The 26,963-nt window shown below is 32.8% G+C and overlaps 1 protein-coding gene across 1 annotated transcript in view; it reads right to left on the bottom strand.

The window, feature by feature from the left end:
- Positions 1-26,588, bottom strand: part of LOC117121240 (forkhead box protein O3-like) — a 43,346-nt gene extending 16,758 nt beyond the window's left edge. Inside the window, exons 1-2 of the mRNA XM_033266405.1 lie at positions 25,966-26,588; positions 18,094-19,459 (exon numbers count right to left, since the gene is read on the bottom strand). Of these exons, the coding sequence (XP_033122296.1) occupies positions 18,095-19,459; positions 25,966-26,409 (1,809 nt within the window). The 5' untranslated portion in view covers positions 26,410-26,588 and the 3' untranslated portion in view covers position 18,094. The remainder of the gene's footprint in view (positions 1-18,093; positions 19,460-25,965) is intronic.
- Positions 26,589-26,963: the final 375 nt, after the last annotated feature.

Below are 26,963 nucleotides of genomic sequence, written 5' to 3'. Positions count from 1 at the left end.
AAACATTATCAAAAACACTCAATATAATTTTATAATTAGCAAGAAAAGAGCAGAATTCCATTATCACAAATTTCAACTCATCTAAACACAAGTATTAATTTTACTTTGTTATATTTATTGTCGATTAATATAGATGTATTTTTGGGTAAAGTATGCAAATATACTATACAGAGCAAGATCGTGTTTTAACTAATTATTGCAGTACTGTATCACTTACGGATATATTAAAACCAAAGTGATGCATTTATGTATTCAGACAGACATTAATATGTACTTGTTAGAAATTATCATTATATAAATGTCACATAAACATTCCAATATTGTCATATGAATGAATTTATGTTCTCTGAACTTCGTCATTTGATATACTTTTAAATACTGACACCATGTACTAATAATGGGCACTGCATTGAGGTTTAATGAAGCCTAAAGGCATACAGCATTAAGCTTACGAGTAGTAGCGCTGTCTTTATACCTTTCCCATGATGACCACGAACTAGTCAACCAGTAGGATATAAATACTATCTTGTGCCTCTTGTGATTAGTTTATCACCATTATCACTTAGCTTTGGAGAGCTGCCAGCACAATTACTACAATTTTACCACATTTTTAGATTTGTACACCCTGATAAAACAATCAACTCTAAATTACATATGACAGGTGCTATGCTATGTATATGGTTGGGGGAAAGGCATGTTGAGGGTTGAGTTAACCACTCTGTCCTTATGCAATGTTCATTACATTTCTCATTGTCTTCATAAGGTTCATCTGGTCATGCTGGATTTGTCATGTTGGATTTGTCATGTTGACCTTTACTGAGACCTGTCCTTACATGACCTTTGATCAGTGAATACAGTAATTGAAAAGCTCTGGGCATTATCACATGACTCATGACATCATGGAAAACTTACTGCTTATAAGTTTATCTACTCTACTGATGGTTGTAGTAGCTTCTTAACATTAAAGTTCAAAAGTCAATAGGTGATTTGTGTACATCTCTTAGAATTCGGTGCAACAGAAATTTAAAATTCCTATAACAACAAACAATGGTTTGTGTCCAATAATATTGTTCAGTAGTAGTAGTAGTTGTTGTTGTAATGCTAGCTACCATGATCTAATATTTCATACTAAGTAAGTTGAATTTGAATATATGAACAGGGATATAGGTCTCCCTCAAATTAAAGACCCCTCAAACTAAAAACCAACTCAAATTAAAGGTGGTTCCATATTAACAAATGCTTTTATTTTTACTATTTTAATAAAGACCAAAGCTGCTTTAGAATAGACAATGGAAACCTAAGTCTTGAAAGTGGTCCTTATTGGAGGGAGACCTGTACAAGTTATGGTACTGCTAGCTGTTTTGTGTGAGCTGACTGCATGTTCCAAGTCAGAGGCCTCTAATACAATAAATGTACCCAATGTAACAAATGTCTTTATAACATGACCTTTATTATTATTACATAATTAGAGACCTTTGTTATAGGACGGACAAAAGTCTGAAGGTGAATAGTCAACATTTTTATTATGAAGTCGTTCAACTTTGATTGGCTTTGAGCCAAGAGGTACGCAGGAGTTCATACTGTTCCGTGGATAGAATTTTATAAAAGGAAGTTAGTTCAACATATTACTGTAGATTCAACTTATACTAAAAGTGCCTGTCAATAAGATAACATCCATTTTATATATTTATTGTCTATGCACAAAAATACTATAAATGTTGGTTATGAATTATAGCTATAGAATTCTGTCACTATGCAGACATCATTATAAATTACTACTGGGGGGAAATTCATGGGTTTTCACTATGTTCACGCAAAGTTGTAGTATTTATTATCATCTGAGAGGTAATTAAAAGAAATACAGGTATTGTAAGCGTATAGGTAGAGGTCCAGAACTCGGACCATGGTCTAATACAGGATGATGCACATCTGTACAGTATTCATTCAGCCGAGTTTCCATAGAATTGCTTACACAGTAGCTGTCCCCAAAGCGATTGGGAACGCTCTCTAATTAAACTGTTGGATCAGAAAACTGACGGATGAGAGTCGCCAAAGGAGTCGGCGACAATGTATAGCGATTTTTATCAAAACTAGGCTTTACATGGAAGAAATAAAGATGTAGAAACTAAAAGATTAATAAAGGTATGGTAATGATTTTCTACTTCATGCATGGAACAAACCAAGTAACTACAGTACCAGAAAACATTTTTCTTTAGCTAGTATTCAAATATTTTTTTCTAAGTCTGTTCTCATGATAAGGCTTAAGACATAACCAAAATCCATTAAATAAATGAAATAAATACAATTTTAAAAATATAAATAATATAAGCTTAAATGAGGATCACAATCAAACAAGAATATATTGCTTGCTACTTGTATTTCCTTACAGGCCATTACTATTGTAATCAAGAGATTTCAATGAAATAGTATGATTTCAAAGTTACGACCCACTTACAGTAGTATGAAATTTGATTACTGATTTAAATATTATTACATCAAAATCTCTATTTGCATACTTGGCATTGATCCAAGGAAATGCCTCTAGTCAAGTAACTAAAAAAAAGTGGTCCTGATTTCTGTTTTAATTAGCATGCTGACTGCTGTAAACATTTTACAACTATTAATTTTTGTTGTAGAATAGACAAAAAATTAAGTAGTGTAAAAATTAAGGGGTATACAGTAATCTTGTAAAAAAAATGTATTATAAGACCAAGCCATAAATTAAAAATAAGAAACCACACACTATATTTTACAAATATATTTCTTGTTTGAAAAATGTAAATGTGAGGAACTAGAATCAAGGTGGGAAACACATCATTTTTAGAGGTCAGTGAACCCAAGTACCTGGTTACAGTACATATGTGTGTGACTCCTGGAGACTTGATAGCTTGATTAGAATAGTTGAAGAGCAATTATGCAAAGGTCTGTATAATCAGAAACATGATGTGAATAGCAAAAACATACATAAAATAATAGTTAAGCATGTATAATGGACTCAGTGCCTCTAACTTTAATAATGGCATGATTTTCAAAGAAATGTTGCAGCACCATGAACCTTCATGGCCTTCAAGAATTGTTTGAACCTCTGACAAGCGAAGAATTCCCCTTACCTAGTGAACCATAGCAGGATATCGCAGGGTGAGGGCATCTACTGATGCATGCGTTGAATAATAACGACAAAGCCAACTTGTGCAATGAACAGGCAGTGGTGGCGGCTTCTATGTTTATAATATAAACTAATAAACAGCTAGCCAAAGGGTTTGCATTTCAAATACTTTTGAAAACCTTGGATTTAAATTGTTTTCCTTTTATTTGAAGAAAGTTGAATGACATAATGTATGCAGGTAATACATTATAAAACTTCCATGAATTGCTCACTTTGTATCCCATTATCATCTTTCAAGCAAACATTATTGTGTGAAAATATTTTCTTTACCAATTATTAAAACATTAAATAATACTTCAACTACATTCTTTACATAGATTCATAAATTGACTGATAATCAATTTAAGGATTTTCGCAGTACACAATGTGTATGGTAAGTAAGCAGTGGTCTTCCTCTATTTTCACAATGAGTCAAAAACATACTCATTTTGTGATCCCTTTCCCTCTCCACAAAAGAGTACACAATAACATTATTTTTGCCCCTTAGATAACATCATTTATCTACACTGTTAACCCCTCCCCCAACTTCTAAAGTGTTTGTTCTGAACGGTATTGGCCACGTTTTGATGGCCGGCAGGAAAAAATTTTGCTCATAAAAAAATTAAAATGCCAACCCTTAATTTCGTAAAATTTGGGTCGGTCAGGCGTGGCCAACACAATAATTTTTTTTTTTTTTTGGCCTAATGACAATAATGGATGGTCACCAAGCTAAAACAGAACTGTAGTACTATTGTAAGCATCTCTTTTGAGGCAAAATTAATATCCAATCAAATGTCCCTCACACAGACTACACCACCTTTTGCCAACAGAACGTGCTATCAATTATAATCTCAGGAAAACAAATTGGCTTCCACTCCCAAAGGTCAAGACAGAGAGATCCAAGTAATTTATTATTAACCATGGTATTTTCAATCACTGGTAATTTCGGGTGCGCCGCTCAGTGACAACTTCTAATGAATTATATTATATTTGTCTAATGAAATATATTTTATATGTCTAATGAATTATATTTTTTTATGTCTTTTGGTGATTTTTACTATTGTTAAACTTCAATTTGCTGAAGATATTTTATCTTGTCAGGTTGCAATAAAATGAATTTGGTTTGATTTGATCCAATTTTTTAATGGGGGTTTTCCAGAATAAACACAATATAGGGTATCTTTATTTTAATTGAAAATTTAAATCTAAATTAATAAAAAATGGTTGATATGGTCATAATGTACACATTCATATAGTATATCACATCTATTAGTTATGTATCCTGGTCAGTAATTAATGGCAGGTGGTGTTACCTAGCAACTCCACATGACTTTTAGTGGCCGCTAGATCTCATGTATCATAGTGAATAATGAATAATAATAACGTATTTATGTGGCGGTTTTTTCATAATTCATTAATTCAAAGCACTTACAAAAATATAAAATTTTAAAAATTACTTTAAACAGGAAGTATGCTTTAATATTTAAAGATTTTGGTGAAAAGTGAAAAAAATTAAATATTAAATATAAATCTAAAAGAGATAAAGAAATTTAAACAATTAAAACTAGAATTTTAAGTTCATAACAATTTAAAATAGGGTATATTATGTAATATTAATTATAATAGCTTCAATTAATTAGTATTATATAGATTCAAAACTTAACAAGCTTAACTCTTTATACTACAATTATTAAAGTGAAAAGTTATGGGCCTCGTTTGATAGATTCTCATTAGCAACAGTACAGAGAAGGCAATGATCACTCATTGGGCTTAGTTTCTAAATGTTGTTGGCACATAGCTTTACAACCAAAGAGTTGACCACTGAAGGAAGTGACCACTCCATAGGCTTTGCAGATTGTAAATGTTATGGGCCCAGCTTCATAGCCAAAGAGTTGATCAGCAACTGTACTGATAACAATGACCACTCAATAGGCTTTGCAGTTTGTAATTGTTATGGGCCCAGCTTTATAACCAAAGAGTTGATCAGCAACTGTATTAATAGCAATGACCACTCCATAGGCTTTGCAGAATGTCGCCTACACGTAGCTTGACAGAATGCTTAACAATGTGATAAGTGCAGCTAATCAGCTACTGTACTTCTATGGCAAGTTAGTGGTCACTGTTAGTGGTTCATGTTCCTTAATGAATTTGTAAAGGCTTACATCTCATTCTTGTAATGCCACTTGTGGTGGTCCTTAGCAATGTGAAAGCAGAAACTGTATTGGGAAACTTGGCAACCTGAACAATACTAACTTCTACCTACACTGTAGGATGGCACAGGTGGCCTGATTAGACACCAATTGAAACATACCAATTAATTACAAAATGCTTAACACATTTTCAAAAGGTAAATCCCAACTTATAGTAGGTCTACACCTAATTTAGTACAAATCTTAATAATTATATAACCTCAAATTAGTGTAATGATCCAATTAATTTACAATACAATTACTTTATGTACTGAAATTTGCATGCAATTAAGAACAAACCATTTCTTACATAGTGTATTTTTAAGATTTACTGTATATACTGTATTAATAACATACACTATATTAACTAAGTTCAATATTCTACATGCTATGCCTCATAAAGTTCTATATAAGTTGTCATCAAACCTACCTCAATCATTTCTATCTAAATAAAAAAGTAGCCTAAAACAAGGATGAGAAATCAAATTAACATTATTTTTTTATTTACCAACATTACACTGGTAACTTTCATGTGATTAAATGTTATTTCCATTGGTTTGTTTAGAAAAAAATATATAAACAGGCAAATGAAGATTATAACACTTACATCTGAAAGTTTAGAACTAGAGAGTCTAAAAACCATCAAATAATATTTGCTTGTTCTAGTAACTTTATTTATCAGAGCTCTTGCGACCTTTTTAAATGTAACCTTAAATATTGATGTCAATAATCATTCCAAGAGACAACCCTTGCCTACTAGATTTACATTTTTACAGTAAATATATATTAACATGCATCAATAAAAGTTGTGTCTCATAAAACATAGCCTAAGTATTTTAGCTGGTATGACAAGGTCTAGCTACTAAATTAAAACCCTGCTATAACAGATTACACATCAAATAAATCCTGACCAACAAAACCACAGATGCCACTCATCAGAAAATTTAGTATTTTGAGTCACTTTGTGAAAGATAATCCAGGGAAAGAGAGAGAAAAAAATTCCTCTAAACATTATGAGGTTCTATAATCTAATCCTATGGCCTAGATGTTCAGTCTTATTTAAAACTAGAAAAGAACAGTTTTATGCAATGGAATGTCATCCAATATAAAGAAAAATCAATCCTGATGATATTGAATTTACCAAGCATTCCCATAAATTGTAAACATACTGCTGCTGTTGAAATGAGCCATTGATTCCAAAGCATCATAAAATAATATGCTAGATTTATGGGTTTACTAACTTTAATTTTCTTCAGACAAAGAAACTTCAACATAATTAAGCATTTTCATTGTGAATTTGTAATGTTTTAAATTCCAATCTTCAAAGTTGAACAAGCGATTCACTTACAATTTATCTATATATTTTCTTTTTCTCTTTATTTTTCATCATGAATGGATTTTTAGGCAATTTAGATACTTATGTATACCAGGGCACTTACCCTTCAGAAAATCAAATAAGGTAACCACATATATTTGTATAATTATGACTGAGAATATTACAAGTTCTACCTCGACAGACTATTCAAAACCATGTTATGCCAGAATTCCGTCCTGTTGAGGCAGTTAATAATAAGCATAAACAATAAAATCCAATATATTGAACTGATTACTATATTGCAGTTTAAAATAACTTTAAATGGGAAAAAGATCAAGAAAGCTATTCCAATGTAATTACAGTTAACATGCATTGTTAAATTCTTTGCACTCACCAATTTCACGACTTGCAGCGAATTTATGTAGTAGAAAGCCAAAATTAAGTGTTCTGAATTTAAGTTTATAATTGTGTTTAATTATTAATGTGTAAATTAACACTACAACATTTTTGATAGAAAATATTCTATAACTCAAGCTTTATATTTAAAAGCTTTATACTTAAAATTTTTTTTTTTAATCCACTTTCAACTTAGCAAAATACAATTTCTAACATAAATTATGAGTAACATGCATCTGTTGGTGACCAGGTCATGCTAGGGATCAACAGTATGAAGTATTTCCCATTGAGCAGGTACAGACAATTTATATCAAATGGCTATAAATAGAACCTTTGAATAATAATGAGCAAAAGTGGCATTTTTTTATTGTTATTATTAGTACACTGTATTATCTGCCATCTAACAGATAGTTCTTTTTAAAAAAATTAAGGCCATAATGAATCACTATTCACAAATTATAATATGGATATTTCACAGAGGCCTGAAAACTGAGGCCACACTGTGTACTGTAGGACAATACAGACGTCCATACTTTGTCTTCAACAATTCACATTTATAAAAGGTTTCGAAATTTGCACACGAATCATGTGATGTAATTTGAGGCCACATGATTTGTATATCGCCCTCTTATTTCCATGTGCTTCAAAATTTTAACGAGCCTGGATCTTGCAACATTTAGTATGTTAATTTTAATAACCTGGATAAAAAATTATCTCCCCCCACCCCCCACCCGCATTATTCAATTTTATGCATGACCAAACTTTATCTTAGTCATAAAGTTGTAAGATTGTGTTAGCATTCACTTTGTCCTCAAATTCTATCTAAAATCAACTGACACCCTGTAATTTCACAAGTCCTTGTTTCTATTTTTCAAGAGTCATGAGACCAATGGTACAGCAGTGCAAGCATTAAGTTATGCTTCAAGTAAGTCCTTGACAGGGAACTAGTTTGTATTTATGTTGAACTATGACCTCTGTTAAGTAATGATAATAATGGGAATACACACCAACTCCAAATAATATGTTTACAATCATGCCCCTAATGTTATGGATCTGTTATCTGAAGTGTACAGCAGAATGAGGTATTACACATAAAATAAACAAAATATGACCTTCGACTACCAACATTAACAACAATAAAGAACAAATCATGAATTTGAAAACGGATAGTAAAATATAAATTAGGCCAAAAAAAAAAAAAAAAAGAAATACATACTTGTTTTGCGTCACACCCTCAGAAATTTTCAGGGCAGGGGCCAAGCCAAATCGTTGACAAAGGCCATAACAAACACTAAATTTTTCATAAAAGTTTTTGTTTGTATAATATTTATTTTAATAGGCATTGTGGTTCCGTAGGCTAACTGCTGCAGTGCTAGGCTAGGCCTAGGTCAGGTAGGCCTAAGCCTAGTTAGAAGTAGTACTTAGCCCTAGGCCTAAAACATCTACCAATTAAAGCGTAGGTCACTGCGATTTCTGTCAACAAGCACATGTGAGGAAATAAATTTTTTTTTTCTACATAAAAAACAAATTTTTGTAATGTTGGTGGCACACTTCACATCTTGCTCCCTGTGCTGAAGATGAAAAAAAAAAAACGATTGTTTTTTCCTCTATTATCGGCATTTTTTAGTTGTTTTCATCACTTTTTTACAAAAAAAAAGAAAAAAAAGAAAAAAAGAGAGGCGGCTAGAAAATCAGGGTCGGGCAGTTGCGCTAAACAAGTATTTTTTTTTGGCCTTATGTGTAATTCATACTTATTTGGTAATTTTTTGAGGTACAAAGAAAAGGATATAAAAATGATGAAGCAACAAGGAGAACAAATTATGCAAACACAATAAAGTAAACTCAAGTAAAGTTTCATGTGTACAATACTATGCAATACTAGTGAAGGCCTACTACCAGTAGTACAATACTATGCTATATACTGTAGACCTACGGCATGTCATTATTCAGAATTCATGAGCTGGAAACAACACAATTTATTAGTTTAGTGTGGATTTCTAGAATTCAAACAAAAATACTTTTAAAATGACTCCCACATAATCATTGCTCAATTCTCTACTGACTATTTCTTTATGATTTTCTTTTAACATTGCATTAAATATTCTTTACAATTTATATAATCAGATTTTTAACTTATGAAGCAAAGTTTTTAATTGAGAACATTTAATTTTGAATCACTTCAAAAAAAATTCTACTGTATTAATGCACGTACTGTATGCACGGTTCTTTAAATAAAGTAATGAAATGCAAACGGATCAATATTTAATTACAGTAAACACTATTTTTGCAAAACTATGTTAAAATGCCTAATTTTGTCTGTATTATTATTATAGCTTAGTCAGTGTACCAAATGGTAAATTGTCTTCATAAAACTATGGACGACAGTACACTTTACCTCCTTGGTCTAATCAATTCACCTATACATTCCTAGTGAAGGCTGACTATCTTAATAAAGTATCAATTTATGGTACATTTAATGTTCATTGTTTCATCCTGCCATTCATATGCTGACGTAGGTTATCTAATGATTAGTAAAGAAAGGATAAACCATCAACGAGTCTGAAATATTAGGAAACCATTCTAAACTTTCATTCAATGGACATTATATGTCAGTCATGGTGGAATTCCTTCATGCTCCAATTAAAGACCACGTTTTTGTGGTCCCAAATTAACAAATTTCTTTGATCTTTTTTATGCTAATTAGAGACCAAAACTAAAGACCATAGAAACCCTGGTCCCAAAAGTGGTCTTTAATTGGAGGGAGTCCAGTATCTAAAACACATCTAAACAACTTGTTATTTAAAAAAAAATAATTATTATATAACTGTAAATGCAAACCAAAGTGAACAATTACTACCCATAATGGGACCTAAGAAAATAACTAACGAAAAACATCTCTGTTATTTTACAAAGTGTTTATAAAAAGCATCCAAAGCAGTTGTAATGTTAGGCAAACACGACTCGTGTAGGCCTACTATAATGTTAATATCCCATTAAAAAATAATTCAGCGAATGGCGGACGAATGTAAAAATGTTGCTGGTAAATCTCATTCTATGCGTTCCTTAATGTACCATTTGAGCTGATCATTACTCGACGCCTCCGTTTTGCAGTAGTAGTAGTAGTATGTTAATGTAGATTCCATGTGGCAACGATACTGCCATTATCCTGAACCAGGCATAAAAAAGACATAAAAACAGACCGATCTTTGATGCTTTTATAATCTAGACGCTTAGATTCCATCTATTCACAAACATTTTGTACTTTAATTTTCCTTGTTACAATCTAGAATCAGCCATTGTATCTTGTTACAATAAAACTCTTTGAATATTGATATTTAAACGTGCTCCACTATTTGGAAATCATTGTTGAGATTCAGGCAACACTTAAGACCATACACAAAATTAGGCTCTGATCATTTTCGAGAAGAAATCGGCAGAAATGAATACTTCTGATCAAGAAATGAAAATCTAATAATAATGCAAACTATCAAATCTACTGATACTCAGTGTAGGTATGGCAAGGAATAAATGTCCCTACGGTACTTACACTGAGATTGCTAAGCAAGAGTCGCACTTCATCAAAGTCAGCACGTCTCATAACATTGTGTACTTTAATTTCAATTCTTGATACAATTAGGATTACGGTTGGTAGCCGTGGGTAATATTCATAACAGTGCAGGTCTGTCTTAACTGTAAAAGCCATCATGTGTTACCAAAAGTGAGACACTGCAATTTAATATTCAAAAAACACTAAAAAAAAAAAAAAGCTGGTTTCTTATAATATTATATACACACTATCGTACTAATGCTATATAGCTAGTTAATAATGCTAATTTATTCAAGAAATAAACAGATAAGGTACAAAAAGTAAACTAAAAGAAATGCTTTTAATTAACAAAACAATAATTAAGTGAATAATAAAATAGGAAGGAAAATCAAATCAAATAATACAATTTAGAACAGGCTTTACACAAAACATCCAATTACCTGAACATACAAAAAAAAAATCAGTTTATTAATTACTGATAAGAATTGCAAGGTATTTGAATGAACAGAGCAATCAATGCACTGTCCTGTTCAGTCACTATATAATTATGAATGAAATAATCAGCATATAAAAATTAACAATTCTAGAGAAGATTCTGGGACTCCTCGTTGAATATCAAGTGTAGATTTTTATGTTCTCATACACAGGAAATTTGAGGACGTCTTTATCACGTTTTGAGCACATGCCTTTAGACTTAGTGGCTATGCTGTCAAGGTAATCAGTCAGGCTTGCAATATACACTCCAACAATTTACTTTATACTATATAGTTATACTACTGTATATAAACCCACCTCCCATGTTGGACAATTGTGCAATGCTATTTTGTACAGATTCCATATAAAATTTATATTTACTATTTATTCATTCATTATAAAAATATATAGGAATTTCATTTTAAATTTTCAGAGACAAATAATATGTCCTGGTAAAAATCACATTCTAATTAGTAAAGTAAACTATGCTTAGCCTGAAAAATCACTCTAATTAATTAGTACTAGTAGTAAGTGTACTACTGTACATTTAGGCTTAAAAACATCAGAATGTTAAAAGTACTAGTATTGATCATCATTTTGAAGTTAAATAACAGTTTTTAGTGAAGTACTTTGGTCCCCAGGCAACAAAATTTTTGAGTAAATACATGATTAATTTATTTTTAGCGTGTTTATGCTCATCCACTCAATTTATTACACACTGTGGGAACAGCATAACTGAACATTAAGGATTTCTCGGAACTTTATACGATATTCTGCCTTCAATGGTTAATAGTTATCTTGCCGGAAAAGAATCAAAGAATTCTCCCGCAGGGGTCAAAGTGAAAAATGTTGCAATTTATTCCCATCCATGTGCGATAAACTATCATACCTTAATAGTGCAATGGTAACTAACTCATCTTAAAAATTTAAAATAGTTTGATTTAATAATTAAATACTGCAATTTAATGATAAAATGTTCATATTTTTATAGCGCCTATTAAAACTAACTAGTTTGTCACCTACGCTGGGAGATTTTAGCAAAGTTGACTCTTAGTTGATGTTCATTTTTATATTTTTAATTAGCCATTTTTTTTTGTACATTACATTTGTGATTTATGAATATAAATTATTCATGTTTAATTCATGATAAAATATTAAATTTGATTATAATATTGACAGAGTTGATACAGTAAGGAAAATTGTTTACTACCAAATAAAACATGGCATAATTATGCAATAATTTAAACAAAAATTGATTGATATCACGAATGGCGATGCATTATCTTTTAGTTTTTGCTCTTATAGAGTATAGGATTATTAAATGGTCTATCAATATATTTTGAGAGTATAAAACATAAGCTAGATGATAATGAAACAGTGTAGACCTGCTTGTTCATCAAAAGGCAGAATATAATGATCTAAATAATGACAACAATGAACACTGTATTGTATGGCCTATAAAAAAATGATAAAATGGATTACCAAGGTAAAGCTTATGTCACCTACTAGGGGTAATGTTTTGATAGGACAATTTTTTTTTTAAATGACATATTACAATAAAAAAAAAATTCTTACAATTAAAAAAAATATATATCTTTTAAGAGACATTATTTTTGAGAAAACATTACCATACTATAATCGTTTCATTTTTTCAAATACCCAACTTGAATACAAAAAAATAGAAAATTTGAATACTGAACTTCAATGTAGTAGCACAGACAGTGCCTAAATCTAATTTAGACATGCGATGATGAAACTGTTGCTTGAACAAGTCAGGCAATTATTTTGGAACTGTTGAACACACAGAGAAGACAACTGAGGCTTTTTGGAAGATAATGGGACATGTATCCCTTAAGAATAGTACTGAATCTCAATTTTGTAGTTTAGCCAACACCCTAAGCCGATTCTCTAGCCTCCAGGCCCTAGGGCATTAGAGTAAATTAAGACCTGTTCATATGTAAATTCCAGTAGGTAAACCATTGACCATTCATAGCAGATCGCACAATAATACAGTAGCATTCCCAACGTCGCTTAAATAAGCTCAATATATGAAGAACTACAAACAATACAATCAAATGATTATGCAGGTTTACAAGCACAACACCAGGCAAGGACTGGCAAGTTTTTTTTTTTTTGTACATTACATTTGTGATTTATGAATATAAATTATTCATGTTTAATTCATGATGAAATATTAAATTTGATTATAATATTGACAGAGTTGATACAGTAAGGAAAAATGTTTACTACCAAATAAAACATGGCATAATTATGCAATAATTTAAACAAAAATTGATTGATATCACGAATGGCGATGCATTATGACACATAAAAAATCTTTTAGTTTTTGCTCTTATACAGTATAGGATTATTAAATGGTCTATCAATATATTTTGAGAGTACAAAACATAAGCTAGAGGATAATGAAATAGTGTAGACCTGCTTGTTCATCAAAAGGCAGAATATAATGATCTAAATAATGACAACAATGAACAGTGTATTGTATGGCCTATAAAAAAATGATAAAATGGATTACCAAAGTAAAGTTTATGTCACCTACTAGGGGTAATGTTTTGATAGGTCAAACACTTATGATACTTGTGCATATAAAACTTGCAAATATGGATAATTTTTCATTCCTGATGATGACATCATTAATGTTGAAATATTGAATCCTGACACGATGGTGTGCATTTCAATACTTGGAGTATGTATATTAATACTATCTTATCTGAAATTAATCAGTGGACCTTTTGGTTTATGATGATGATATGGCATTGATGGACATGGTCATGATACAGTAGATAAGCCCTTAAAATACAAGCTATAAGTATTAATTTTCATTAAAAAAAAAAAATCAATGTTTAAGCCATGGTAGTTTATTTAAGATATATTAAAATTAGGCATATTGTCTAACATGACAATTTTTTTTTAAATGATACAATATCATATTACAATAAAAAAAATCCTTACAATTAAAAAAAAATATATATCTTTTAAGAGACATTATTTTTGAGAAAACATTACCATACTATAATCGTTTCATTTTTTCAAATACCCAACTTGAATACAAAAAAATAGAAAATTTGTATACTGAACTTGTTCAAAGTAGCACAGACAGTGCCTAAATCTAATTTAGACATGCGATGAAACTGTTGCTTGAACAAGTCAGGCAATTATTTTGGAACTGTTGAACACACAGAGAAGACAACTGAGGCTTTTTGGAAGATAATGGGACATGTATCCCTTAAGAATAGTACTGAATCTCAATCTTGTAGTTTAGCCAACACCCTAAGCCGATTCTCTAGCCTCCAGGCCCTAGGGCATTAGAGTAAATTAAGACCTGTTCATATGTAAATTCCAGTAGGTAAACCATTGACCATTCATAGCAGATCGCACAATAATACAGTAGCATTCACAACGTTGCTTAAATAAGCTCAATATATGAAGAACTACAAACAATACAATCAAATGATTATGCAGGTTTACAAGCACAACACCAGGCAAGAACTGGCAAGTAGTGTCAGCAACACATTCTATACAGTAATATAATATGTAAATTACATCCTTTGAAATTAATATCAATTTTTGGTTACTTAATGTGGAGATTAGATTTAACATTTGTATTACAATGAAGATCACAAATAATTTGTACAAAAGATATCAACTGCAACATATTCAGGGGTGTATCCAGGATTTTTTCTGGGTGGATCGTGATCATAATTTTTTGGACCTTTCCAGTAGGAGATAGAAATATCGATTACAGCACCACCAGCTTGAAGCGGATGGCAGGCTCAGTTTTAGAAATGCTGAAATTGAGATAGATTACGTCACGCAAATGGCAAGGTCTTTGGACTCATTGCTGGTACCTCATCAATGCTTTTTCATTTATGTCATTGTGAAAAGGCCCTAGAAAAAAATGTCTTTGGAAAAAATGTGGACCTTTGAAAAAATTTTTTTGGGGGGGGGGGAAGGGTTGTACGACCCTCCTGACCCCACCCCCTTGCATGTATACACCCATGATATTATCTGTTTTTTTATGATCAGTATTTTTATTCTGTCCACCAATGATTAATTGTCCCACAATTCATTGTATATATTACAGTATGTGACAAAATATATTTAAAACGACTCTAGTACTTTCACACCTTTTTAATGCCTGCAGTAGGTATAGCTTCTCTATTTCATTGTACACAAAAACAATTAAAATAAATGGATTTAATAATTGTGTACAGGTTTTGAGCATGACATATTTCGGAGTTATCTATTTGCGTATCGTACGTTCAGATTTTATCTAAATCCACACAATCTTCTTCAAAATAACCAGAATCAAATATGTTTTTCTCAAACATCTCATATTTCATGAGATTTGCTGGCGAAAAGCAATCATATGGATTTTATTGTGATGGACAAGGGCTCAAAGAAAAATCACACATCCATTAAGTAAGCATCTGGAACAACACACTTAGTCTCTTGGGTCAAACTCTTGCAATATTTGTGTGTCAGAATTTCACTTTTCCGATACAACTGTGAACGCAGACCTAATATTGACGGGCTGGAGATGCACAAACGCTGGCAGACCATCAGGTGTAACCTTGTACTCGCAACACTGTTTTAAATTGATCTACTTGGCGATCTCTGGCATAGTGCCTAGTAATCTGCTTCCTGTTAACACTAATCCTTCTTAAAACGTAAAATATTAAAGTTTAATGAAGGGGTTCTGCAAGCTCGAATTTCTGACTATAAACCCATAAAAACATTATCAATAATAAAATAATTCAAAAAAAAATTATTACTACTGTAGATCTTCATTTTACAAATGTACAACAGTAAAAATCAAATTAAAATTCAAATAAATTGTCACAGAAACACAATGAATAGGAACACAAATATAATTAAACCAGCCTTTAGTATAATACCTACTCAAGCTGGTTGATAAATTGTTGCCATACTTTTTTTTTTAATTTGGAATTCTTGAGTTTGCAAAGTCTAAATTGTTGGAAATTATTAATTTGGAATTCTTTTGTGCTTGCAAATATTTAGCCGAATTATATACTTTAATCATTTTATTTATTTACACTAAATTTACAGTGGGTGACGAGTGGTCCACTCTTAAGAAAATATGATTGTAAATATGATCCTACAAATTACAAATGTTCAGTATATTACATTATGCAAATCCTCTTTAAACATGAATCCTAAACACAATATTCCTTATTCATTTGCTATCAGTGGACTCGCTTATTATAATGTATGTTTCATTTAGAGCGAAGCTTCACTTATTTTAAATGTTACTCAAAAACAGTTGCTAGTATAAATTTATTATGACAGTAGATAGTGTTAGAGTACAAGCATATGCCATGCAGCATAGCCATTGGAGTGTAAAACTGACCATTATATCCATGCCACTACTAACGCCATGAATGTTTAAAATCTGCACAGCAGCCTTGAAATTTACTTTATTTTCAAGTTGAATGGTTTAATGGAGTTTCAATCTTTTCCCCCTCAATCTAATTAGGAGGAGTTTTATTCTATAGATAGCTACGCATGACTTTGCACTGCTTTTGCTTCCGCAGTTCAGCGGAGAGCAATTTGAGTCACAAAAGCGGAAATTGAGGCTGACTGCCTGAGTACGCTCAACCCTCCCCTTATAACAGATTTACCATTTCCCTCCAATCAGTTCAAAATTCCTCTAAATTAAAACATCAATTACCCTCTTATTATCTGAGGTATAAATATTATTTTCTCCATTGCAATAACAAATTTTACAACTAGATTTAAATTTTAATATAGATAAAAATTAAATAGGTTTCTCATTAATTAGCATACTTTAGCTTATAATAATACATTACAGTTTATATATGGTTGGTACCTTTAAGATAATTAACAATTAGTCCTTGTTTCCTGTCCTGTTTTTGAAAAGTTATTGCAGAAGGCATTGTCAAATTTTGAATAACCTTCCTAAAAATGCTTATTTAAGTGTTTTTAGCTGAATAAACAAATAAAAACCAGTAGGCATTTTAGCATTCTTTTGCAATTATTGAATGAAACTGAATGAATAAAGGATATTGAAGAGACAGACAACAGGAAACCTGCATATTACAAATACCCCCAACTCCAACATGTGATCTTGCATGCCAGTAAATTTAACAGAAATGGTTTTGCACAGCAGAGCTAAATGGTGCCTAGACTCTCTTGAAGCCTCAAAGGCTAATACAGTATATTTGCAGTTATTAATAATATTCTTTTACTTACTGAAAGGAAGGGAGGACAACATTTTATGGTACATGTAGAAAATAATTTGGAAGAAATTTTTGAACAGCAGCAGCAAATTAAATAATTTAAATATAATGTATAAAGATTGTGTTGATTAATCAAGAATTAGTATCACGTGAGATGCTGCATAATTTGGAAGAAATTTTTTAACAGTAGCAGCAAATTAAATAATTTCAATATTATGTATAAAGATTGTGTTGATTATTAAGAATTAGTATCACATGAAATGCTGCAAGACAAATACTGTAGTATCCTTATAATAGTGATTGTAGTAAGAAACTAATGAAACAACTATACAGAAAGTTAATTGTAATATAGTCGGCAATTATGCCTCTTTAAAATAGCTATACATTATTAACTTGTTCATTGGATCAATCACATGAAGAATACTGTGCTCCCTGTGGAGTATTCCATAAAACTGGAGCATAAACTCAGTGCACCGACTTTCAAAACCTTAGGTCTGTACCCACTCACTGGTACCTCTCTCCATCCAAGCATAGCGTGAAAGCTGAATATGGATTAACAATGCAGATAAACTATATTTGCCAAGGACAGTAATTATGTGGCACACTTGGACTTTAAAATTGGAACCACAAACCCTTTACTTACTAATCAACCAAAGTCATTTTCCAATTAATTTGTTTATCAACCATATAAAAACCCCATTCTTAACTGCACCTATACACTCAAGCTGGTAATATTTTCTTATCTAAAGATTCTTATTTTTTAAGTAAAATAAATTATGACTCACCTTAATGTACCCAGTTTCCAGTAACATTTCCATTTGTAGTGGTTTGCATCATTGGCATGGTTTGCTGGATATTTTGAGGGGCGTTCATTGTTGGTGTCTGATCAAAATTAAAGTCAAATCCATCACCCATATCCAGTTCGCTGCGTATAATGCTATCCATGTCGCATTCTAACGTCTCATCTTTAAACATGTCCAGATCGAGATCCTGAGGCATGGCTTCGCTGTTATGATTGGCGTATTGCTGCGGCGTCAGCTGCGGCATACCATTTGGCGGATGGACTGGTTGTTGTGCGACAGATAATTGGTATCTGCTGTTGTACTGACTGGGCATTGTAAGTAAAGCCGACAACTGGCTTGGACATTGAGACATGTTTATGTTTCTTGATATTATGCTCTGGTTTCGGCATGAAGCTGCCGCCATCAGTTGGTTTCTGTGGTTCATGACAACTGACGGAGGGAGTTGTTCTTGCAGCATGTTTGACGAGATAAGACCATCGTCTGACGACATGATTGAATTTGTTTGAGTTAACATCGCTTCAGACTGAGTGAGAGCTACATTTGAAAAGTTAAGCCTTGGTTGATGCATCATGGGAAACTGATCTGAGATACTGTTCATGGACGGTGTTCTTTGAGGTGTTTGCTGGGGACTCAGGGCAGACGTTTGTGAGGTACATGATGAGTAGTGGTTGAATGGGCTCTGGCCTGTACCACTATGAGCGGGTGATGGCTGGCTACTGTTAAAGCCCGAGCCTGGAGGAGAGAATATATAGTTGTTACCCCCATTCTGATGATAAAGTCTACTATCCTGTCTTTGCAAATGCATCTGTTCCACAGGGCTATTCATTTGGTCTGAGCTTAGAGAACTATTAATCGAGGTACTAAGATTCATACGTTCTGCCATAGTTTCTGTTAGTTCAGTTACTTGGGGAAGTTCGGTGCCAATGGCGGATTCATATGGAGGAGGAGGAGGCCCAAGAGAAGTTGCTGGAGAAACTGGTGGTCCATCATGATCGTGTAAATCTAATTCTGAATTTGCCAATATCGGTGATAAACGACCGCAGCTGCTCGCATTTGAACTTGCCCTTGATCGGAAATCCGCAAAAGAAGAATCCAACTGAAAATCTACATCTGTAGTAGAACTTGGGCTATTAGCCCACTTTGTGCGCTCTTCCAAAACCTTTTTCTTGGCACGTCCACGTTTCTTCTCCCAATTTGAGTTTTTAGTATCCATACTTGACGCCCTGCGTCGAGATGACTTTCCAGGCTTAGCATCTGGGTTTATCATCCACCATGAAGACTTGCCTGTGCCCTCATTCTGTACTCTGACAAACCTGCTGTGCAGAGACAGGTTATGCCGGATGGAGTTCTGCAAGATAGAAACAAGAGGGGCACGAATAAATACAATCTGATTAAATAATAATTAGGGGCCTACCCCAGCCACAATTCAATTTACCAGGCCTGGAAAAAGTGATGCAACTGCACAACTGGTAGTAAGAGGCAATGTGCAATGTTCCTGATGCATTCTTTGCTTTTTAGGCTAGTACTCTAGGCCTACAGTTGTGCTATACAGTATAAGGGATATTTTTAAGGCCATGCATTGAGCAATAAGTCATAAAACATTAACAAGGGCTATGGCCATAAATTAGCAAAAAAAATCTGCTGAATTAACTGTATTTTGTCTTACTGCATGCACAGTACTTACTCACCTATTAAACAAAATTAAACTTGAGTTGGCTTAATGATAATGTTATGCTAAATTATGCTAAATAATTATGCAAATTTACTGTGACACATCACATGGACAACCTAGGGATGGGAGGAGGGGGAAGAGACAAGTGTCAAACTGGATACGATTCGTTTTTTCTAGGTCTACCACTGTATTTGTGGCTACTGCAGTAAATGCGTGCAACCTTCCTCTTTTTTTTTTTAAGTTAAAGATATTTACTGGTGGTAGTACTTCTAGAAGTAGTAGTAAAGTAGTAGTAGAGTGGTTGATCGCATCGAGACATCTATAAACAGAACAAAATAATCCCATCAACAGCCCATAAAAATTTGGAAAAAATTAGGTAGGCAAAAATTCTCCGAGGTCGGCAGCCTTGGCAATTTTTTACTAGCTAGCTGGCTTGGCAACATGGTCGGAAATTGCCGATTATCGACGTGAAATTCATGGGCTGCATCAATGAAAAATTGGGAGAAATAGGTAGAGTACACTCCTACTGAATAAACTCTACAGTATAAAGAATAGGCCTACATTAAAAAATATAATTATATTACTGGTAAATTACGTGATCTACCATACGTGACAAATTACCAAAAAAACAAACAACTGACTCCACTTAAATGTTGTGGAATTGTACTATACATTGGAGTTTAAGGTGACTGTCATCAAGGTCCAGGATTCTGGGTTCACATCATACAAAATTCCAGGATATGTTGTCACGATGTCAAGATAAACAATGACTATTCCCATTGGACTTCGTTAATGTTTCGTTAGGTTTTGCAAGTTTCATATTGGATGAAAAGTGAGCTTTGAATATTCTTTAGACTGTAGAATATGAAACAAAGCCGACATAAACACAAATTAAGCAACTCACTAAAAACCTACATCTTAACATTTAATCCTTTAACTTTTTTTAATATTGCAGGGTTTCTAAAAGTTCACCACAGCTAACTGTGCAATAGTACAATTGTGAATAAAATAGAACTTATTGTTAGAATTTAACAATTCTCTTACTTTAAAACATTTGTATGCTCCCAATAAAAGATGACTATACAATAGCAAGCCATGCTTTCTGGGTCTGGATCAATACTGGCAAAGGACCGCTGGGGCATGCGCCAGGGGTGCGTCTCTCGGTGTGTACACAATACATCAAACCAGACCAAACAAAACCACTAAGTGCAATATTAAAACCACATAACAATTACTGATCAAAACAGTTCGACAACAACATCAAGAAGCTTTAACACCAAACAAATAAATTTTTATTACATGATTGACAATCGACTGCTTCATCAAATTGAAGCCCATAACTTGACAGTACTTGCTTTTAGGTGGTGCAACGATAATTGTACCATCATTTATGTTTGTCCAAAGAATAGATTTAAAAACAGGTAATAATTTAGCTTGTTTAATATTCTCTGGCAATAAATTCCATGCCTTTATAGTGCGTGGAAAAAAAGAAAATTTTAATTTGTCACTTGAGCATCTAATATTCATTAGGTTAAAATTACTGGAATTTCTTAATACTCTTCCATCGTTATTATTCTTTATATTTAATGGTACTATTATGGCTGTTATCCATGCCATGTTCAATAAAGAAGTGAACTTGTCTAGCAAAAAACCTTCTATGTTGTAGTATAGGCCAATTCAATTGTTTTTGAATCTCTGTAAATACTACTATTCCTTTCATAATTTTTAGTAGAGTGCAGAGCTGCTTTATTTTGAATCGATTGTATTTTGTTGATTTGTTTTTGTTGATATGGATCCCATACTGTCTGTGCATATTCCAAAGTGGACTAACGAATGTAGTGTAAGATTTTTTAATTTCAATAGGGCAATTATGAAAGTTTCTTCTTAGCATGTTAAGCATATTGTTTGCTCTTTTGGTCATTCTGTCAATATGAGCTCCCCATGTTAAGTTGTAGGTAAGCTCAACTCCAAGATAACTAAGTTGTTTTGTTTCACGTTTTAACTTTACTTGTATGGAATTCAGATAATGAGAGTACAATAGTATTCCAAATGTAATTCCTTTATGAATTATGGTAAATAAGATTAATCATGTTAAATAGGATAATTATTTAATGAACTATCTTCAATTGGAATGTAACTGCCAAAGTAATTAAAGAACATAAAATCTATAAATTGAATTAAAGTATAGTAGACATGTATGCTTCTGAATGTAATTAAGAAGAAAAATTCACTAGTAAGATTATCAATTTTAAGAAAACCACTTTCCGCTGTTTTCTCAGAAACTTCTAAAATGTCAAAGCTTGATGAAGTGGCATGAATGCAGTACCGCTGAGTGTTACTCGAACCAAACTGAAAAATGCCACCACATGGAAGTGTAGAGTTGAGAGTGTGGAATACATCTGTTTTGGCAAGGTATCAACTTTAATAACTGGTGTGGTAATGTGGAAATTAGAGGCAATGACCTTTACCTCAATCCTACTGTGTAAAGATGTGGTGAATAATTAAGCAGAATGGAATATCAATTACAATACCTTAAAGTGTGTAAAAATTCCTCAGCTAAAACTTACTTTTTTAAAAATGTATCAGTGTTTTTGCCTCGGACAATTATTAAATTATTAGGAATTGGAGACGAAAACCTTCACTTGGTCCTCCCCATATAATATTCTATACTATGTTGTCAAACTTAGATACAATACCATCAAGTCTCAGAAACTAGGTGGCGCCACAAATTTTATTTTTTAAATGTTAATGCATCATCCAGATTGGTCTGGATTGTAGGTCACATACCTAAAAAATTATGCCATTAAGCATGTATATTTACAACATTAAGCATAATGCTTATTGATTTTGCTGATTTATTTGAAGCCAATATTTGATAAATCTATCACAGAATAATGACTAAAGATGAACAGTTTAGCATTCCATCAAATTTAATATAGAATTGATTCTAATAATACTGATGCTACGTTATCAACTTACTAATATCCATCAGGGTACCTTGTGAGGAGGATATAATTATTATTTAGCAGCCATTCAAGTGTTTAAGAGGGGAGGAAGTTTGATTGATATAATCACACTATCTATTATGAACTATGACATCGCATTTAGTGATATCAGTTCAGGGCTGATCAACCTGGATAAGGAATCCCTCGTCATATGACAAACCTACTTAGTTTGTTTCTACAGCCATATTAGCATGGTTAACTAAAGGATCTACATTTCTGGGTTTTTTCGAATGTAGACTAACTATGTACATCTGGAAATATTCTGGTAGTGATTATTAAAGTATATAAAAAGTAATGAAGATGGTCGTACAACTAGACATATTTCGGGAAACATTTATGAAGCCAGCTTCGCTATTTTTTTGTCATTGTTACACAGCATACACACACGATTCACTAACTACAATATTGTCATTGTACATTTACAACAGTAATTGCAACAACCCCTACATGTATGCTATGAAGGTACTGTTTGCTGAGACTTGAAAATTTACTATAGGAAAAAAATGAATGTAAATCATAAACAGAACAAAATGTTTTGAAGAAGAGCACTTTTGTAGTCCAGTTACATTTGTTAATAACTATGAATAGTACTCGATTAATGTACTCACTATTTTTTAATATTCTATGTCTATTGCATACAGGCAATTTTGAACTTTTTTCTATTACAGATGGTTCTTTTGATTAAAAGTACTGTAGTAAAATAACAGGTGACAGTTGATACAATTTGATACTTGATTAATATGTCTACAGTACGTCTGTGAATACTGTAATCCAGAGTAACTATGGTACTTTAGTAATTTAAGGACAAAAAAGTCTTAAAATATTACTTTTTTAATTTAATTTATTTGGACATATAAAATACAAACAATTTTACTGAATTATTAATTCTAGGAATGACTTTCCATAAAGTCCAAAGGGAGACAAGTCTGTTTATGATGAACTAACAAATGTATCATATAATTTAATTATGTATAATATTAGCTTTCAATTAAACATGTATTGTCTCATGCTAAATACCAAAAAAATCATAAAAATATTTTTTTGAAATTAACTTGCCTATTTTGAAGTAACATACAGTAACAGTTATCAACTTGAACATAGAAATTAGTGTATTTAAATAATGTCTACCCATCAGTTTACAGCAAAAAATGATAGAAACACTTCCAGTCACTGGAAGTATTTTATTATTTTTTCTTATAATTTTTTTAGTTTAAAAATCAGGGTACTGTACACACATTTTTTAAATTCAACAATTTTCATGCACAAGTTAATAAGTTGTATGCTTTTGCAATATGAGCAAGTTTATTTCAAAATTATTTTTTTATGATTTTTTGACATTAGCAAGGGACACTGCATCTTTAAAAAATGTAAGAGTAAATTTTAAAGGAGCTATTCAAGTTTGATTGATGGGTTTTTTTTGTTCTATTACAGAAAAGAGATGTAACATTCTGCAGGAATTTTTAAAATACCTCAATCTGAAAAATTTAAGCACCACTTGATAAATGTCACAGAAATCATTAATTTCGTTGCTAAACGCCACTCACAAATAAGCGCCGGTAGCATTTTTAGTATACTTTATTTCAGTTCTGAAAGTTCATAATGCTTAAATTTTCTTTTCTTAGAATATTGTTCACTTCTGACTGCTCAATCATCTAGCTTGTTTTGATGATAATTATGCGCTGATGTATTGCAAGTGAAATAAAAATAAGACATTTATTTTATAAATTTGACCTTATCCGTGTATTTGCTTAGTCTAAGCCTTACAGTGTACTTACGAATAACATACTGTAGCCTAGGCCTAGTGAATACTACAGCTGTACAGTATAATTAAATAAGCCTAGATGACACAACAAAGTATTTTTTCATACGAGGATGCATAAAAACCTAACCCAAATTTACACAGAAATTGTTATGAAAATAGGTGAACAGAAATGTAACTGAAGTTCACCCTCCAGTTTGAGACCATCTTTGGGACCTGAAAATTTGGAGTGGTCTCGCAGTTTGGTGTCCACTTAGACGGTTAAATTTGTGTTAAAAGATTGAAAGTTATTATTTGGTTCTTCAAAAAAATGGTCTTGAATTAGAGGGGTCTCAGAATTACTGTAGAGGGGTCTCGAATTGGTGGGTGCACTATTGCCTATGCATAAACATTGGCTGTTTAACCAAGCCAAAGGATAATTCCTAAGGCTAAATTTTGTTGTTGTGGGAAGGGGGGGGGGGAGAGGCCCTTTCTTTACAATCTGGAGCATTTAAGTTCTAGCCTACAGTAGGCATACATTATTTAAAACAAAACAAATAATTATTATTACAATGCACCTTACATTTACAATATTTAGATTACTAATTATTGTCAATGTACTTTGAATGTACTTGACGTGGTGTAGGAATGTTTCGGCTAGAAACAAGCCTAGTCGTTATATATTTTCATACTCAAAGTACGTTTATTGACTGTTAGCAAAGGTAATAACAACATGTTTTTTCCCTTCAATTAAACAAGGGGATTGAAGGCAAGGTATAACAATCATACAAGAAACATGAGTAATTCTAAATTTAACAGACTTAAAATTCTTACTGGTAACTGATGAGCCCAACAAAGTTCTGTAAGCATTGCATACTGTAGTGTAGTCCTAGTGAACATTTATTTATATAATAAACAAAATGGTTTAATTTCTTGATTTTCTGGGTGTTAAACACGTGACATAGGCCTAGGCCTAGTGGCCGAACTGGTTTTGTCGCTGAAATGTACTGCATTCCTCAGCAATAAAAGCTGTACAGTTAAATTCCTACTTATCAACTAGGCCCTAGGCTAGGAGAGCCCTAGGGCCTAGTACCCTAGACCTATTATTAATATTCCACAAGTAATTTTTCTAGCCGAGCTAGGCCTAGGGCCTATGTTGTTGGTTAATGTTAAAATTTGTATGTAATAATATTTCACTTTAATAAATTCCTCATTACAGATCCATTCTAGCCTTATCACACCACACCATGAACCAACAATGCCAGACCCATGAGACCGCACAGGGGGTGCTAGGCCTAGCCTATGTGGTAAACAATGTCCATCTGACCTGAGTAACTTCGAGTCTGCTCACTCCCACATTTTAAAACACAGCAAGTAGGCCAGCACGTATCGTATGTCGCTAGAAAACAGAAACATTGAGAAATATTCCAGATACTAACCTTCCATCCAGCAGAGCTGTTACTGTCCCCTTTATCTTTAAAATACGGTACATTTTTAACCATCCATTCGTAAATTTGAGACAATGTTAGCCTGTGTTCGAGGGAACTTTGAATCGCTTTCGTGATCAGGTCTGCGTACGATAAATTTCCCCAAGCATTTCTTCGTGAAGTATTTTTCTTATTTGGAGTGGAGGAATCTGGTTTGTTTTCTCCTACTGCAAGTGGTTCCAGTACATCAGGTACTACAGGTTCTGGTGTGAGAGCAGTTAGCTCAGTTGGTGCATGACAATGTTGCGATTGTTCGACACTGGTCTGAGGTGGTTCTTCTTCAGCAATAGCAGGGGAGGCTTCGGGCTTGTTGTCAAGAAAGTCAGGCCTTCGCAGAGGCCAAGTGCTGGAACGTGGACGAGGTTGAGGCTCGAAATTTTGATCGATGTCTTCCATGATATCCCTAAATATTCTATGAAGTCCTATAGAATACAAACTACTACTTCTCAGTCCAGATTTTCAAAATTAACTCGTTTCCAAAGCGGGAGAATATAACTTTCCAATGACGTTACTTTGATCACGCCTAGCAAGTTCCATCCATTTTCTATACAAAATGCTCGCGTAATGACACACCGCGGCGGGTCCTCTCTGATTTCATCGTTCGAAAAATTTGCATACAATCCTGACGTCACAGCCACCTATTAGCAACAGCTACTGCAATATGAGTGGGCAGATAATTTTAATACCCTCTATACTATCTATCGCGTATTTTGGACCGCTATCGACCATTTCCCCAAGTTCATACACACGCACACACACCCATACATACACACACACAGAATTCAGTCATTCATTTCCGCAGCAAATATGGCTCAATTTTTAAAAGGTTTACACAAACTGATGTTCCACAACTATAACGGTAATAGTATTTAAAGACGGCACGTTGTTCTGCTGCCTCGACATGGTTTTACAGCTTTAAAAAACAATTTTCATAACAATACAGGATAATA

Source organism: Anneissia japonica, unplaced genomic scaffold (assembly GCF_011630105.1).
Source record: "Anneissia japonica isolate Jap-2015-1 unplaced genomic scaffold, ASM1163010v1 scaffold287957_len1322810_cov207, whole genome shotgun sequence".
In the NCBI taxonomy this organism is placed as follows: Eukaryota; Metazoa; Echinodermata; class Crinoidea; order Comatulida; family Comatulidae; genus Anneissia; species Anneissia japonica.
This window is presented reverse-complemented; position numbering and strand designations above follow the sequence as displayed.